Source organism: Megalobrama amblycephala, linkage group LG9, assembly GCF_018812025.1.
Source record: "Megalobrama amblycephala isolate DHTTF-2021 linkage group LG9, ASM1881202v1, whole genome shotgun sequence".
Classification (NCBI taxonomy): domain Eukaryota; kingdom Metazoa; phylum Chordata; class Actinopteri; order Cypriniformes; family Xenocyprididae; genus Megalobrama; species Megalobrama amblycephala.
This window is the reverse complement of record NC_063052.1, coordinates 20,313,155-20,329,950: the sequence shown is the minus strand read 5'-3', so window position 1 is coordinate 20,329,950 and position 16,796 is coordinate 20,313,155. Positions and strand designations below refer to the sequence as shown.

The window sequence follows — 16,796 nt, the reverse complement described above, 5'->3', positions numbered from 1 at the left end:
TCTTCGACATGTCCTGAGATAACAGTGCAAAATATTAGTCTAAAAAGCATGCTGCCTAAAATTGCGTTAAGGTTACCTTTCCAAACAGTGAGTTAAATTGGGTTACTTACCATATGTAACCATCACGTCCATTGTGGGCTTTAATTCTCATCTTTTTTCCACAGTGGCGACAAGGTGGTGCTTTGCAAAGCAAGCCTTTCTTCTGTAGCCATTTGATCATTAATTTCTTATGTTTTCCACCGCTGCAAAGACGTATTAACTCATTTAATTGCCTTGAATACATAGTAATCTAGATACTGCTAATGTAAAACAGAATGATGCTTGTTGTCCTATTTGAAATTTTGGCGCCTTGTTGGTAACTGGTAGCCTGACTACGTCAGACTTCCTACTTCCGCTCAATTTCATTTCGCTTCTGTACTCAGTCTGATACAGCGTCAGAGCTTTGTGTTTGCCACCGGTCTGGAAACAGCCGGGCCAATCAACGAACAGAGGGCGGGCTGAGAGCCGTGACGTAGATGCTAAGCGCCGAGTTTTACATTGTAGGTTAGAGAAATCGAAAACCGAAACGACCGCGGAAATGGGAAACGAGACACGGGATGCAAACTTCGGGATCCATTAACTTCGCATAATCTGCAAAAGTCGTTTACAGCCATGTTCACTCCGGCATTTCGCTCACATCATCATGTGTTTACAACAGGTTTACAGTGGAAGTTCAATCATAGATTTGAGTTCGATGCATGATGTCTGTGCTTCGATGCGGCTGTACAGGCGGATAACATACGTCATAACTAAACGTATCTGATTGGCTTACGGGTAACCAATGATTTTAAACTTCAGACAAGCGTCCCCTAGCGAGAGAGAAAACACTTCTCTATTATGCCATTCAAGACTCTGTCTACGAAGCAAAGTGAAGTAGCAGAGTCTGGTATTACCAGGCTAGGTAACTGGCTGCCTACAACGAAACGTGACAGTTGTCCCATGACGTTACGTAAGCTTTGATTGGCCTGCTGCCTGAACCGCCAACTTCATCCCTATCAGGACTCAGGAGGATATTTTTTTTTTTGACAGGAAACAGTTACCATTAGCTTGCTTCTCCGTTCATTTATATATAATATATAAAAAAAAATTCTATACTTTAAAGCAAAATTTTCTTCAGTATGCCACGAAAAAAAGGATTTTCTTTGAAGAGGAACTGCCCCCAACGCAGCGAACCTGACGCCATGGACCTCTTGAACGAAGGTAACTTAGCTAACGTTAGTTAACATGTCAGCTCGTATGTTAGCTTTACTACTTATTTATCATGATGATTCTGTTAGCTAGCCAGTATCTACTGTGCAATTTTGACTAGCAAACGTTAGATATCAGTCCACTTTTTGTGTAATATTGCAAAGGTACTGCAAAGGCCATTGTAAAATGCTTAACGATGGTTTGAACCATGGTTTTACTACAAAAAAAACAAAACATGATTAACGTTACAACAGTTAAACCATGGTAACCACAAATTAACCATGGTTTTGCTACACTATCATATAGCCATGGTATTTGTAGTGAAACCATGGTTATACAAATAGTAGTCAATATGCAAAAAATAAATAAATAAAAAAATACAAAAAATAAAACAATGGTTTATTTCTTGAAAGGGGTGAAAAAGCTTAAATGGCTTAATGCCCCAAAACTGCAATCAGTGATTAGCAAATTTGACCACAGATTTTTAAGATGGGTGAGACCTCATAACAACAGATGTGTGAAGCAATATGGTGATCTTTGATCGTACTTTTGGTGTATTATGCCAAATTAAACTTTTTCCTTATAATGAGCCTCAGTGGAGGAAATAAATTCTTAGGTAAAGTCCATACTTCAATTTAGATTTTCTTGACTATATTTAACCAACAATACATTACACCGGTGAAAGTGTTAATGAAAGAAAATGTCAGAGAGAAATTTGATGATAATTGATTATAGTGTAAAGTTAACATATTTTTGGAACACCGAGCCAGGTTAAGCCTTTTCACAATAAGTGTTTTAGAATGTCCCTGCTTCAGTGTTGCTGTAGTTTGGCTTCATTTGTCAGACAGGAACATTAACAATTTCCTTTTATATTTTTACAGACCAAGCTGATGTGGCCCAGCATATAGATGAAGAACACCATGGAAAAGATGGCGACAATGACCTTTCTGTTGTTGCAGTGGCAACTCCAGAACCAGGTGAGTTTATATTCACTTACTGGGAAATTAAACAGGTTGTATGTATTTTGAATTTTAGATCATGGTCACGTGAGCCAGATGTAGTCTCCTCTTGGTTACTGTGATTGACATGAGAAGCTAACTTGTTTCAAATCATGTGAAAACTTCTGTGTTCTGTGTTCGCTTCTAGGGTTGGGTAATATACTAAAAACCTACCAGGACAAGAATTCTTATAAAAAAAATATTAAATTATTTTAATTAATTATTTTTTAAAAAGTCAGCTCGTTAGGGAGCAACTTTCATTCTGTGCAAGCACATTTTCATCTGCAACCCTTTAACCAAAACTACAACAGCCAATCACACTCTTGTTCCACTGAGCATATATGGGAATATAAATACTTAGTCTAGCACTGATGACACCCTTAGGCCATATTACACAAGGGAAATCCATTGTATTGCAGTACATAAAGTTTAAAATAGAAGAAAGTGTTTTACTGTTTGACCATATGAAAAGCTGTGATACAGCTGCTCTTCTATTACTTATCTTACTTACTTATATCCTGGTGATGATCTTACATTGTTTTTAAAGGACAAGATAATGAGACTTCCTCCTTGGCAGAAAAAGACAAGCTGATGTTCATGGCCCAGTCAATAAAGGCACTTGAAGAAGAACGAGATTTTCTCTGTCAGATGGTCCTAAAACTCTCAAGTAAGAAACATATATCTGTTTTGCTCTATCAACTTATTTTATTACATAATTTAACAATTACAGAAGAAACTGATTTCTAAACTTCCACATCAATCCTAAACTGCTTTTTTGTCAATTTTTTGTCCAAAAATGCTCTGTTGTGTGGTGTCATTACAATTATTTAACTGCTTCCAATGAAGTGTCCCCAAAGTCAAATTGTAAATATTAAACATGTTTGATATTTTTGACTTTTGATAGGGCAGCCTCTGACGTGATACCTCCGATAGCCAATGAGAGTGAGCAAGCAGCACCTACCGGATGTTGCGTGCTTCTATAGCTGAAACTTGGCAGCCACAAATATGTCACGAAAGCAGAGTACTGAGAAAGATATATTTTTTTCTTATTCATATTATTTTTTATACCTAGTTTTTTACTGTGAAACAAAATGCATGCCAGGAGAGCCAGCTGACGACATCGATTGTTCTCCATTTGTTTTCCTTCTCTAGTCACGTTTGAGTCTCTGTAAGATCTCATGTCACTGAAATCGTTCTTCCAGTCAACAAATGTGTGGTCTCGCGGTCTGGGCGAATTGTCTAGTGTGTGCATTCAGGGGATTATAAGGCTAAAAATTGGTTGAAAGTGTATTCATGTCTGTGGTCTCCCATGGTTTTAAAATCAGTTAAGATTTAAAAATCATCTAGTGTGTGGCCACCCTAAACCTGTGTACCTTTTTATGTAACTAAATGTGTTATTGTTTCCTTAGACAGAGGTGCAAAAAAGCAAGTAAAGAAAATCTTGGACACGAGCACTGAATGCAGCACCAGTGACACTGATGAGGAGTCCCTGATTTCTTCCTCCTCTTCAGAGTCACCTGATAGTGACATTCCTCGGAAGAAGAAAAGAGGACATAAAAAGAAGACAAAGAGTGCTAGCAGGTCAAAATCTGCCAAACACAGCTCACGTGGTAAGCACATATCCTGTTTTTGTATCTTATAATTCTGTTGATGTGCACTTAATATAACAAACCAAATATAGGTTATTGGTCTGCTTAACTAAAAGTGCTACTGGTATCGTCCCAAAAAAATAACATATCGGTTGACCTCTAGTGTTGATGCATTTATTGAGTTGAAGTGTAAATAGAAGGTAGTGGCTTTGGAAGCAAAACTGTTTCTTTCTTATTTTTATATTCAAAAAATTTTGCTAGCCGTTCAAGAGTAGTTCCTGGTGCCTTTAGTGTTACAAGCACCAATAACAATATTTGATGTTTGAGTGGTCTATGCATTTGAACATTTGATCTATTTGATACAAGTCTTGTTTTTTTGGGAGGTTTTTTTTTGTTTGTTTGTTTTTTTTTTGTCTTAAGAAGCTTTGATCTTTCTACAGCAACAACCCCAGACGATGTACTGAAGCGGTACCATAAAGTTTTTCGTGCCTTCAACAAAGAAGGGAGCATCAGTAAGGCATGCACCAAAGTTGGGGTTGACCGAAATACACTCGCATTAACAGCTGTTGTGGCTGAAATACAGCTTGTTGATCCAGAGTTTTACCGAAACATCCCGAAGTTCAGAGCTAAGGAGGAGAAACTCTTCGACTTTGCAAAGCGGTGCCTTCAGTCACTGACAACAGACATCAGATCTGCCATAGAAAATGCCAAAAAAGAGCGTAAACTACTACCAATAACATATAAGTTGAGATAGAGAGACACAAAACCTCCAAGCTGCTTATTTCATTATGTTTAGATGTTGGTTTAAGGTAAATGTTGTAATTCATGTCAGTTTACTTTGGATGTAATTCACATTGAGTTCCCAGTTTTGGTTGATGATATACAATTTAGTTGTACAAGCCTTTTTTTTCTTTTTCTTATTTGATAATGTATAATGTATTTCATTTCCAACAATGTCAGTATGTTAAAAGCATATTTAGATTCACAATAGCAGAGTTTTTCTATTTCTCTTTTTTGTTTTTTATTTTTTATTTTTATTTTAGGCAGTCTAAAGGCCCCTATGCTGTTTTAATGGTAACCCAGCTGCAGGTATACTTTCTTCTGTACTTCTATACTGCAGGTATACTTCTAAAGTTTTACTTTAGAATCTGTTACACTGTTGAGTGTAATATGTTAATAAACATTGTTTAGCTGTATTGCATTCTTTTCTCATTTTTTGCAGTCCTCTATACTTTACATACTGAGAAACAATCAAGGTTTAATACTTGGGCATTTAATTAACATGTAACATTTCACAATGTAAGGGGGAAGTTCCTATGAAATTATCATGTAAGGACACTGATGGCACACAACAATGACCCTAACAATTACACTTTATATTAAGTGGACAGTTCCTGCAGTGTTGCCATATAAGTACACTGTTATTAAAGTGTGGCACAGAGGATTAGGTTTTACATATTACACAGTAAATTGACCATTTTACACTTTATATTGAGTGGACAGTTCCTGAGGATTTACCATGTAAGTACACTGTTATTTAAGTGTTGCAGAGAGGTTTGTTTTACATATTACATGGTAAATTGTGACCATTTTACACTTTATATTAAGTGGACAGTTCCTGCAGTGTTACCATGCAAGTACACTGTTATTAAAGTGTGGCACAGAGGATTAGGTTTTACATATTACACAGTAAATTGACCATTTTACACTTTATATTAAGTGGACAGTTCCTGCAGTGTTACCATGCAAGTACACTGTTATTTAAGTGTTGCAGAGAAGTTTGTTTTACATATTACACAGTAAAATGTGACCATTTTACACTTTATATTAAGTGGACAGTTCCTGCAGTGTTACCCTGCAAGTACACTGTTATTAAAGTGTGGCACAGACGATTAGGTTTTACATATTACACAGTAAATTGTGACCATTTTAAACTTTATATTAAGTGGACAGTTCCTGCAGTGTTACCATGTAAGTACACTGTTATTAAAGTGTGGCACAGAGGATTAGGTTTTACATATTACACAGTAAATTGTGACCATTTTACACTTTATATTAAGTGGACAGTTCCTGAGGATTTACCATGTAAGTACACTGGTATCACAAGGTGAAACTTTCTAATTCAGCATTAGCACTGCCAGTCTAATTCTAATTCAGTGTTCATAAATACATGGTATGTACATAGGAATCATCATGATTTCCATACATTTTCAGGCTATTCCAAACTGGTAACTGCAGTATTGAAGTCTCCGTGTGGAAGTGTAAAAACTTGTGCAAGTACATATTGTTGTTTCAAAATGTAGTTACATAATTCTTGTTACACATGTGTACTTTCTGAAGTGAAAAAAAGTGTTGTTACCAATGACCTGTTACACATTTGTACTTACACATTCTATTCAGTGGGTTGTTACATGTGTGTAGTTACACCAGTATTAGAGCTGTAGATACTATGTACCAATGTGTACTTACACTGTGGTTACATGCTACATACACATCTAGTTACCATGTAAGTTCACAGGTATAAGGGACACTTAATATAAAGTGGGACCCAATATTCAGTTACAGTCATAGCGCCACCTGGGGGCAACAGGAAATGACATGTTTTACACTGTGATAAACTCCTCATAGAGATTAAACCAGATCAACATCATATATGGCCAGTCTAATCTTAAGGCCTTTGAGATGTTAAATTGCAAAGATCTTGAGTTTTCGTTGAAGGGCGTGTCCGTGGTGACCGACAAAGTCTGATATTTCGCCATGTAAGGTGAATCACTTTTTTGAGGGCCGAAACATACTCGAAAACTCATGAAACTTTGCAGATGCGTCAGGAGTGGTGAAAATTTACGTCTGATATGGGTTTCAGAATTAAGTGTGGCAAAATGGCTCGATAGCGCCACCTAAAAAAATTCAACAAAGTGCCCCTGACACTACATTTCACGTACAGGTATGAAATTTGGTACACACATCTAACAGCCCAATACCTACAAAAAAGTGTCTTGGAGTGAAACCTGAAAACCAACAGGAAGTCAGATATTTTGAATTTTCTTTGCAAAATTTGTGCAGTTTTTGCCATTTCCAGATGTTGTACTTTAATGAACTCCTCCTAGAGCTTTAATCAGATCAACATCATATTTGGTCAGTCTAATCTAAAGGCCTTTGAGATGTTAAATTGCGAAGATCTAGAGTTTTCGCTGAAAAGCGTGTCCGTGGCGGCCTGTCAAAGTTCGATGTTTCGCCATGAAACATTAAGTTGTTGTAAGGCAGGGCATACAATGTCTGATCTGCCCCAAACTTCACATGTTTTATTAGAGTCCTGACCTGAAGACATCTTTATGACAATATTCAGTTACAGTCATAGCGCCACCTGGGGGCAACAGGAAATGACATGTTTTACACTGTGATTAACTCCTCCTAGAGATTTAATCAGATCAATGTTATTTTTGGTCAGTCTAATCTAAAGGCCTTTGTGACGTTAAATTGCGAAGATCTAGAGTTTTCACTGAAGGGCGTGTCCGTGGCGGCATGACAAAGTCTGTTGTTTCGCCATGAAAAAGGAAGTTGTTGTAACTCAGACAAACAATGTCCGATCTGCCCCAAACTTCACATGTTTTATTAGAGTCCTGGCCTGAGGACATCTTCATAACAATCTTCAGTTACAATCATAGAGCCACCTGCAGTCAACAGGAAATGTCATGTTTTATACTGTGATTAACTCCTCATAGAGATTTAACCAGATCAACATCAAATGTTATCAGTCTAATCTTAAGACCTTAGCAATGATAAATATCAAAGATCTTGAGTTTTCGCTGAAGGGCGTGTCTGTGGCGGCCTGACAAAGTCTGATGTTTCGCCATGAACGATGAAGCTGTTGCAGCTGAGGCATACTATGTCTGATCTGCTCCAAACTTCACATGTGTGATAAGAGTCCTGGCCTAAAGATGTCTATATGACAATATTCAGTTAGCCATAGCGCCACCTGCTGGCAATAGGAAATGGCATGCTTTACACTGTAATTCACTACCAGATTCACATTTCATTATGCCACGAAGTACCAAACATGCTAGAAACATGTTAAATCATGCAACACTTGGCGGAGTGATAATTTATGCGATTAACGCCACTAAAGAAACAGGAAGTTGTTGTAACTCAGGCATACAATGTCCAATCTGCTCCAAACTTCACATGTTCAATAAAAGTTCTGGCCTGAAGACATCAACATAGCAATATTCAGTTACGGTCAAAGCACCATCTGTTGATAGCAGGAAGTGTGGCATTTCGAAATGACTTTGGCATAATTCTCCTGTATTCACTCGCTTACATGCATGATGCCCACTGTTCACTGTTTCCCTAAGGCCAACGGGTGGTGGTGAGCCCGGGTGCGAGGGCCCTTTCATCGCTGCTTGCAGCTTTAATTAAATTTGTAATCCCACACTGGGTTTACTTGTAACTGCCCCAGAGGTGTGTGTAGAACTGTGGCAAGAGGGAGAATGGCAAAAATAAATAAATAAATAAATTATAAAGTTGTTTGTGAAACTCTAAATTCCAAGAGCTCAGAAACCATACAATAGTTTGTATGAGAAAAATAGAAACATTTATGGTTTTATTCCATGAAAATATTTCCCTCCTCTGAAGCTCATACAATCCGTTATCTATTCCATATATTTGACAGCACATTGTGTTTGATCAGGATGCACACAAGAGGTGTGCTTCATTCAACCACGTTCACTTACTCTGCAATATTAAGTGAGATTCCAATCCAAAAGGAGCTTACATGTTCAGTTTGAAGGGCACTGCGATGGCATAGGGAATAATTAAACATCAATACATCACTTCACAGGAAGTGGCAAGGGAAATTTACCCACCAGTCTCTTCGCATTACTTCAGTACTTGAAGTTTAAATAAAATAAATAAATAAATAAATTTAAAAAAATAACAGTGAAAATGCTCCCAGGTAAAGTGCGTGAGATGTGACTGTTACAATGCAACTATCATAATACGGTTAATATTAAGCTTTACAACAGAGATTTATCACTCAGTTTAGCACATTAAAAGCCATCAAATGAGAAGTGTCACACAGTGAATTCTAGAAATGTCAGTTTATGGCTTTTCTTTTTTTTACTTCCAAAAATAATAAATTTAACAGTATTTTACTGTAAAATTACATGAGTTGTAAGGCTAGGTCTGTTACACTTTTCCTCTGTATATAGTAAGGGAGCTTACTATTAACTAATTAACAGGTATTTACTGTAGCAGTCTTATACAATTAAAATTACAATAATAATAATTTACTGTGTTATATTTGCAGTGAAGTAAATAGTAATTGGCTGTCAGCAGATTACATTATTTACCTCAGCTTGTGGAAAATCTACTTGTGATGAACTAATTATGTGGATTTCTCTTTACCATCTGTGCTATTATATGTTATTATATGATTAATTACTATTAAATGGTGGTTATTTTATGGTTATAATTGAAATCTACGGTTTGCAATTGAAATCTTTTCAAATATTATAAACGTCTTTACAGTCACTTTTGGGCAATTCAATGCATACTTGAGTAAATGTACTCATTTTCTTCAAACAATATTTTATATTAAAATATACAGTACACAGTGATAATAATTTTTGTATTTTTATTGTTTTTTTTTGTTTGTTTTGTTTTTTAATATTGTTTATGTACTGTATATATCGGATGCAGACTGAGGACGAACAAACCCGTTTCTCACATTTTGCTAGTTTTAAGCAAAATCAGTTTTGGTTCCTTTTGCCGACATCAGCTTCTCTTCTTGCTAGACTGTGACCTTCCATTATAATGATAATGTTCCATTAAATGAGAGATGTGTGTAAAAAAGGCTGTGGAAATGGTCAAGTCAGTGCTAATTGCTTTCTAAAAAACCTATTTCCGCTGATGTAGCCAGTAGTCTGCACCTGCCCACATCAGAGATCTGTGTATAGCTGTACAAATGAGCCAGTCTCTAATCAGTGACCATGATTTACTTGCTCACATGAGAATTAATTGGAATCAGTTATTACAGTGGTAATAAAAAAGTATGCATGTGAGCTCATACATTATGGAGAGCAAAAAAAAAACAAAAAAAAAAACAAGGAAGTTTAGAAGTGGATGTCAGGGGCTCTAGGGTCATTGGATATTCAGGGCTTAGCCCACAGCCCTATATTAGATGTAGAGATCTGGGTTATTGAATACAGCAGTTCCCTTTCGATACTTCACTCGTACTGCGTATGGGGAAAGGTCTCCTTTTTCCCCGTTACTGAAGCCTTTTTCAATAACGTAGTGTAACTGCATCGTCATTGGTTCACTCATAGACAAGTTGTTGAACCAATGACGGCGCGGCATAGCTGCGCGACCTATGGCGACAGAGCGTGCGAATATTCTCGCCGAAATGGGCGGGGTTTAGGGCTATATAAGTGGGCGTTTCGCCATAGGATTTCAGTTCTCTCTCCTTCAGCGACGACTTCACATCGCTCCTCGCTGATCTCCGGCTGAAGCCTTCGCCGCCTGGAAGAAGCTCGCCTGTAAAGAAGCTCTCGCCGCCGTCGAAGAGGCTCCCGCAGCGGACTGCTGAGCTCGCCGAGGAAGAAGCGCCGGCGCCCTCGTCGACTGCCGCCTCGAGCGCCGTCTCGAGCCGCCCGCTTCCCGCTTCCGGCCGCCTGCCAGCCCGTCTCCTGCCGCCATCCGGCGCGCCTAAAAGAGCGATTTTCCCGCGGTTTATTGCTGCTCTAAAAGAGCTTTCCAACAGCGGTTTTCACTGCTCTAGCGGCCCTCGCCGCTCTAAAAGAGCCCATCAAACGCCGTTTTCACGGCGGCGGCGTTGTTACAAATGCCGCGCCACTCGTGTGGCACATGCAGAGCCCCTCTGCATGACGACGACGGTCACGGTGAGTGTGTCGGCTGCCTGGGCAGACCCCATGCAGAGGCCGCGCTCACCGGGACCTCGTGTTCTCACTGTGAGAACATGAGTCTCGCCTCTCTGCGCTCGCGGATCGCCTTCTTCAGTGAAGGCGATCTCGCCGCTCGCGCCCTCCCGTCTTCTTCCTCCCGCGAGCCGGCTAGGAAGAGACGGCGGGGTAGAGCGGCCCAGTGCACGGAGTTGGATGACGTCACGCCGGCTTCCCCGCGTGCCTCACCCTCTCCCCCGAGAGAGCAGTCCCCCGTCCTGTTCTCCCGCCCTGAGCTGCGTCCCTCGGCAGATGCGAGCGACCTCATCTCTTTTGGCGGTTCTGAGGACGAGCCGCTTGATGACGTCATGTCTCTCGCGGCCTCTGAATCCGAAGGTTGGGCCAGTGATTCTGACCCCGCCCGCCTTCCTTCGCTGGAGCCCATTGACTGCAAGCCGGGTATGGATGCCGAGCTCTTCCGCATCCTTTCGAAAGCAGTAGAGGTTTTGGACCTCGAATGGGCTCCGCCAGAGGAGCCATCACGGAGCAGGCTCGATGAGTGGTTCCTGCCGGGTTCCCGCCAGGCCCCTTGTCAACGCGCCGCACCGTTTTTCCCAGAGGTTCACAACGAGCTGACGAAGTCATGGCGCGCCCCGTATTCTGCCCGCCCATGTACTACGCATTATTCAGCTCTCACCTCTGTGGATGGCTCTGAAGAGAAGGGTTACGAGCATTTACCGCCCCTGGACGAAGCGGTGGCAGCTCACTTCTGTCCCCCCACGGCTGTGGGTTGGAAAACTAAGAGGGCCCTTCCATCCAAGCCCTGCAGGACCACTTCTGCCCTGGCTGGCAGAGCATATACGTCCGGGGGCCAGGCTGCCTCAGCGCTGCACGCCATGGCTATTCTCCAGGTGTTTCAAGCGAAGCTCCTCCGTTCTCTGGTCCGGCGTCGATGCACCTGCCTTCCGTGACCTCCGCAGCGCCACTGACTTAGCCCTGCGTGCCACAAAGGCCACAGCTCAGGCCATTGGACGATCCATGGCCAGCCTGGTCGTGCTTGAGCGCCATATGTGGCTCAACCTGACCGAGATTAAGGAGATGGACAAGACGGCCTTTTTGGATGCCCCGGTCTCTCCTTCTGGTCTCTTCGGGCCAGCAGTAGAGTGCTTTACGGAGCATTTTACTGCAGCACAAAAGTCGTCTCAGGCTATGCGACACTTCCTGCCTAAACGCCCTAGCTCCACGTCTGCTTCCAGCCGCCCCAAGTCTGTGCCGGCTCAGCAGAACAAAACTGCCCCCTCTACCTCTCAGGCAGCACCACCCAAGGAACAGCGCCATCGTAAGCGCTCCTCCTTCCCGAGGCAACGTCAGGAACCCCGGCCTAAGATTACGCTGGACCCGACGCCTCCTAAGCCCTCCTGATATTTCAGGAAGGAAGAGGATGGGGCAAAGTCTCGCCACGGCCGGACCACCCCAAAAGCTCTTTCGTTCCACCCCCCCTCCGCCTCGTTCAGCTCCGGGCGTGGGAGATATGTTCAGTGTTGTACTAACTGGGCCCAGTGCTGCGTCCATGCAAAACGCTATTCTTATGGCGAACACTATGAATATTCTACCTTCTCTAAGAAAGAGCGAAGTTCCTCTTCCACTCTCCCCGGTGCACGGGCCCCCGATTGGCGGCCCGTCACCCGATACCATTCAGCCCCTTGTCACGTGGGCCGAGGCCTGGCGGGCCATCCCCGGAGTGTCAAGCTGGGTTCTGGGAACCATAACTCGAGGCTACTCGCTTCAGTTCGCCCGAAGGCCCCCGCGCTTCAGCGGGGTGCTTCAGACTTCAGTCAACACGGACGACGTTCATGTCCTCCGAGCCGAAGTCATGTCTCTTCTGAGGAAAGGAGCTATAGAAATAGTCTCCCCTTCAGAGAGCAATTCGGGGTTCTACAGCCGTTATTTTCTAGTTCCCAAAAAAGATGGCGGTCTCAGACCCATCTTAGATCTCAGGCTCTTGAACCTCTCCCTCATGAGACGGAAGTTCAAGATGCTAACGCTGAAGCAGATCCTCGCGCAGGTTTGCCCCGGGGACTGGTTCTGCTCGCTGGACCTGAAAGATGCATACTTTCACATCCAGATAGCCCCCATCACAGGCGATTCTTGAGATTCACGTTCGAGGGTGTGGCTTACCAATATATGGTCCTTCCATTCGGACTGTCCCTAGCTCCTCGCACTTTTACCAAGTGCATGAACGCGGCGCTTTCCCCACTGAGACAGATGGGAATCCGGGTTCTCAATTACCTCGACGACTGGCTCATCCTAGCCCAGTCACGAGCCGAGCTGGAGCATCACAGATCCGTGTTACTCAGCCACTTGGAGTGCCTGGGTCTCAGGGTCAACTTTGCCAAGAGCTCACTGCTCCCCAGCCAGCGTATAACGTTCCTGGGTGCAGTTTTCGACTCAGTCCGTATGACGGCTGTAGTATCTCCAGAGCACGCTCTGGCCATTCAGCAACTCGCGGCATCGGTCAGGAACAGAGCCTATTTCCCTCTGAAGTTTTTCCAGAGGATGCTAGGGCTGATGGCTTCCGCCTCCCCGGTTCTGCAGCTCGGCCTTCTTCGGATGCGGCCTCTGCAGTACTGGTTGATGTTCCGGGTCCCTCCTCACGCCTGGCGGCACGGCCGCCTGCGTCTCAGGGTCAATCAGGCCTGTTTGGCAGCTCTGAAACCCTGGATGAACCCTGTATGGTTCAGCCAAGGGGTACCCCTACAGGCGGTGTCCAGAAGGACGGTGCTCTCAACGGATGCGTCCAACACAGGTTGGGGCGCTCTTTGCGAGGGCAGACCGGCCTTCGGCTCGTGGTCTCACGAGGAATGCCATCTGCACATCAACTGCCTCGAGATGTTGGCAGTGATTCGAGCCCTTCATGCGTTCCAGGCACACCTGACAGGGCGCCACGTCTTAGTCCAGTCGGACAGCATGACAGTGGTGTCATACATAAATCACCAGGGCGGTCTTTCGTCCAGCCACTTATGCGCTCTGGCGAAGCGTCTTCTGGAATGGGCATCACCGAGGTTTCAGTCGCTCAGGGCGACTCACATACCCGGGAGAACAAACTTGGGAGCAGACATGCTATCTCGGAGCAATGTCCCCTCAGACGAGTGGATGCTCCACCCCCAGACGGTTCTCATGATCTGGGAGTTCTTCGGAAAGGCAGAGGTAGACCTCTTCGCTTCAGAAGGCAACTCTCACTGCCCAATTTATTTCTCGAAGGAGGAAGATGCGCTGGCCCATGTCTGGCCCAGCACCCTCCTTTACGCTTTTCCCCCTGAGACGGGACCTCCTCTCTCAGGCGAACAGGACGATTTGGCATCCCCAGCCAGAACTCTGGGCTCTGCACCTCTGGTCCCTCGACGGGAGCCTGCTAACCTCCCCGGGGACGTGCTGAATACCATTTCTCAGGCAAGAGCTCCGTCCACGAGACGCCTCTACGCCCAGAAATGGTCGGTCTTTGTTGACTGGTGTTCTACACGCAACATAGACCCGGTGGAGTGTGACGTATCTCCAATACTGTCTTTTCTCCAGGAGCGTTTGAATCTGGGTCGCACCCCTTCAATGCTCAAAGTTTACGTAGCAGCCATTGCAGCGTTTCACGCTCCTATCGCTGGCCAGTCAGTGGGACGAAACAACCTTGTGGTGCGTTTCTTGGGAGGTTCTAGGCGATTAAATCCTCCTCGTCCTCTCACTGTTCCCACCTGGGACCTCTCTTTGGTCCTCAGAGCTCTTAAAGGGCCTCCCTTTGAGCCACTGCGTTCAGCTGACCTCAGGCCCCTGACACTCAAAACCGCTCTGCTACTTGCACTAGCATCGGTTAAGCGAGTTGGTGACTTGCAGGCCCTCTCCGTGAGCCCTGCATGCCTTGAGTTCGGGCCCAACGACTCCAAAGTCGTTTTGAAACCTAGGCATGGCTATGTCCCTAAGGTGCTCTCGACTCCATTCAGAGCACAGGTTATTTCCCTCTCAGCGCTTCCTCCCTCGTCAGACGAGCAAGAGTTGGAACTACTCTGCCCTGTCAGGGCATTAAGGACCTACGTTGATCGATCACAGCCTTTTCGGCAATCTGATCAGCTCTTTATCTGCTTTGGTGGCCGCACCAAGGGGTCTTCGGTCTCAAAGCAACGTCTTTCGCGTTGGATAGTCGACGCTATTGCTCTTTGTTACTCCTCTATGGGCCTCGACTGCCCCATAGGAGTTAGAGCTCACTCTACTAGAGGAATGGCTTCCTCTTGGGCCTGGTCTAGTGGAGTTTCGATTAAAGACATCTGTGAGGCGGCCGGCTGGTCCTCGCCGTCCACTTTTGTCAGATTTTATCATTTGGACGTCCCGACCTTACAAGCTCGGGTCCTCTCGGTATGATCCAGCGGCCTCTATCGAGCTCCGCTTCATGCCACTCTGGGAGTTAACTCCCTTTTTGTAGTGTAACGAGGGTTCGACGGCTCCGGCCTTCTCACTTGTCCTCTGGTTCCCTCACGGTGCCCAAGACAAGTCCAATCGTTCCCTGCCGTGGCACGGCGCGGTTGAATTCGTTCCCCATACGCAGTACGAGTGAAGTATCGAAAGGGAACGTACTCGGTTACTAACGTAACCTCGGTTCCCTGAGATACGGAACGAGTACTGCGTTACATGCCGTGCCACGAGGCTGCGGCTTCAGTGTCGTCGCTTCAGTCGAATGACCTGAAATCCTATGGCGAAACGCCCGCTTATATAGCCCTAAACCCCGCCCATTTCGGCGGGAATATTCGCGCGCTCTGTCGCCATAGGTCGCGCAGGTATGCCGCGCCGTCATTGGTTCAACAACTTGTCTATGAGTGAACCAATGACGATGCAGTTACACTGCGTTATTGAAAAAGGCTTCAGTAACGGGGAAAAAGGAGACCTTTCCCCATACGCAGTACTCGTTCCGTATCTCAGGGAACCGAGGTTACGTTAGTAACCGAGTACGTTATCATCTCAGAAATGAACATAAATGGATTAAAAATGCACATTCCATTTTGTGCACTTCAAATTTTGTGGATAACACAAAATACCTTTCGTGGACAAACTCTGCTCAGCATGATTCATTACCAATACAATTTGTGAAGAAAATATAAATATAAATATAAATTTTGTGAATGACAAACATTTTGTCTGCAAAATGGTTTACAAAGTGCATTTTGTTCACAAAATAGTTTTTATACATTCCATGCATATCACAAATGGCATTTTGTGAAGAAAATATCCATGTCATGTATTATGTACTGTGGCTTAACTGCACACCCCAGTTAAATGCCGTTTTCTTTTCTTTTTTTTTTTTTGTGTGATGTAAAAATGAAGCTTTTTTTGGCCCATGGCCAGTAGCATGCAACCAAGATGTCAGAGAGAAAAACAGATGAGATTTATTTGAAGTTAATCAGAGTCACTTCAGGTGAAACAGGAGTGTACTATTTCATACGAGTTTGATGGTTAATTCTGAACACAGCCATACCTAATTATACAAGGGTGTACTCAAATATGCAGTTAGGTAACACCTTTATTGGTAACACTTTACAATAATGGTACATGAAAAATCATGTACTAATACCTGAATTAATACTTAACTCAACATGAACTAAGGATTATTGAAAGCATGAACTAACCATGAATCAATTAAGAGCTATGCTTATAAGACTGGAGTCATATGGATTCATGATGAATAATGGCAGCCTTAAAGGGGACATCGGATGCAAAATTCACTTTTACATGGTGTTTGGACATAAATGTGTGTTGGTGGTGTGTCTACATAACCACCCTATTATGATAAAAACCCACCCAGTGCTTTTTCTTTTAATCCCCACAAATCATAAGCACTTTGTCCGATCAAGCCGTTCACTACGGAGCCCCTAAAGGGACGTGGTGGTGGAAAAAAGTTGGGAAGGGAGGAAATTTTACGTGCTGGTGGAAAGAAAATTTGGGATGAGAGGAATTTTTTTTTCCAAATCTTTTGCGTTCCCACGCAAAGATATATGTGTTCCCTCGCAAAGTTATAATCGTTCCCTTGCTGTGAGCTCGGACAAACACTT

At 43.5% G+C, this 16,796-nt stretch overlaps 1 protein-coding gene across 1 annotated transcript; it reads left to right on the top strand.

Annotated features, from left to right (window-relative positions):
- Positions 1 to 20: 20 nt before the first annotated feature.
- On the top strand, positions 21 to 5,054 carry LOC125275251 (coiled-coil domain-containing protein 106-like). Its single transcript, XM_048202044.1, has 6 exons — positions 21 to 355; positions 941 to 1,239; positions 2,109 to 2,204; positions 2,773 to 2,892; positions 3,635 to 3,835; positions 4,255 to 5,054. The coding sequence occupies exons 2-6, from the start codon at positions 1,158 to 1,160 to the stop codon at positions 4,566 to 4,568; spliced, it is 813 nt and encodes a 270-aa protein (XP_048058001.1). The 5' UTR covers positions 21 to 355; positions 941 to 1,157; the 3' UTR covers positions 4,569 to 5,054.
- The last annotated feature ends 11,742 nt before the right edge of the window (positions 5,055 to 16,796 follow it).

Bases quoted from the DNA above. Each gene is read 5' to 3' on its own strand.
- LOC125275251 (XM_048202044.1), top strand. From the start codon at position 1,158: ATGCCACGAAAAAAAGGATTTTCTTTGAAGAGGAACTGCCCCCAACGC. The intron at 1,240-2,108 runs GTAACTTAGCTA...ATATTTTTACAG, and splicing joins CATGGACCTCTTGAACGAAG to ACCAAGCTGATGTGGCCCAG. The intron at 3,836-4,254 runs GTAAGCACATAT...ATCTTTCTACAG, and splicing joins TGCCAAACACAGCTCACGTG to CAACAACCCCAGACGATGTA.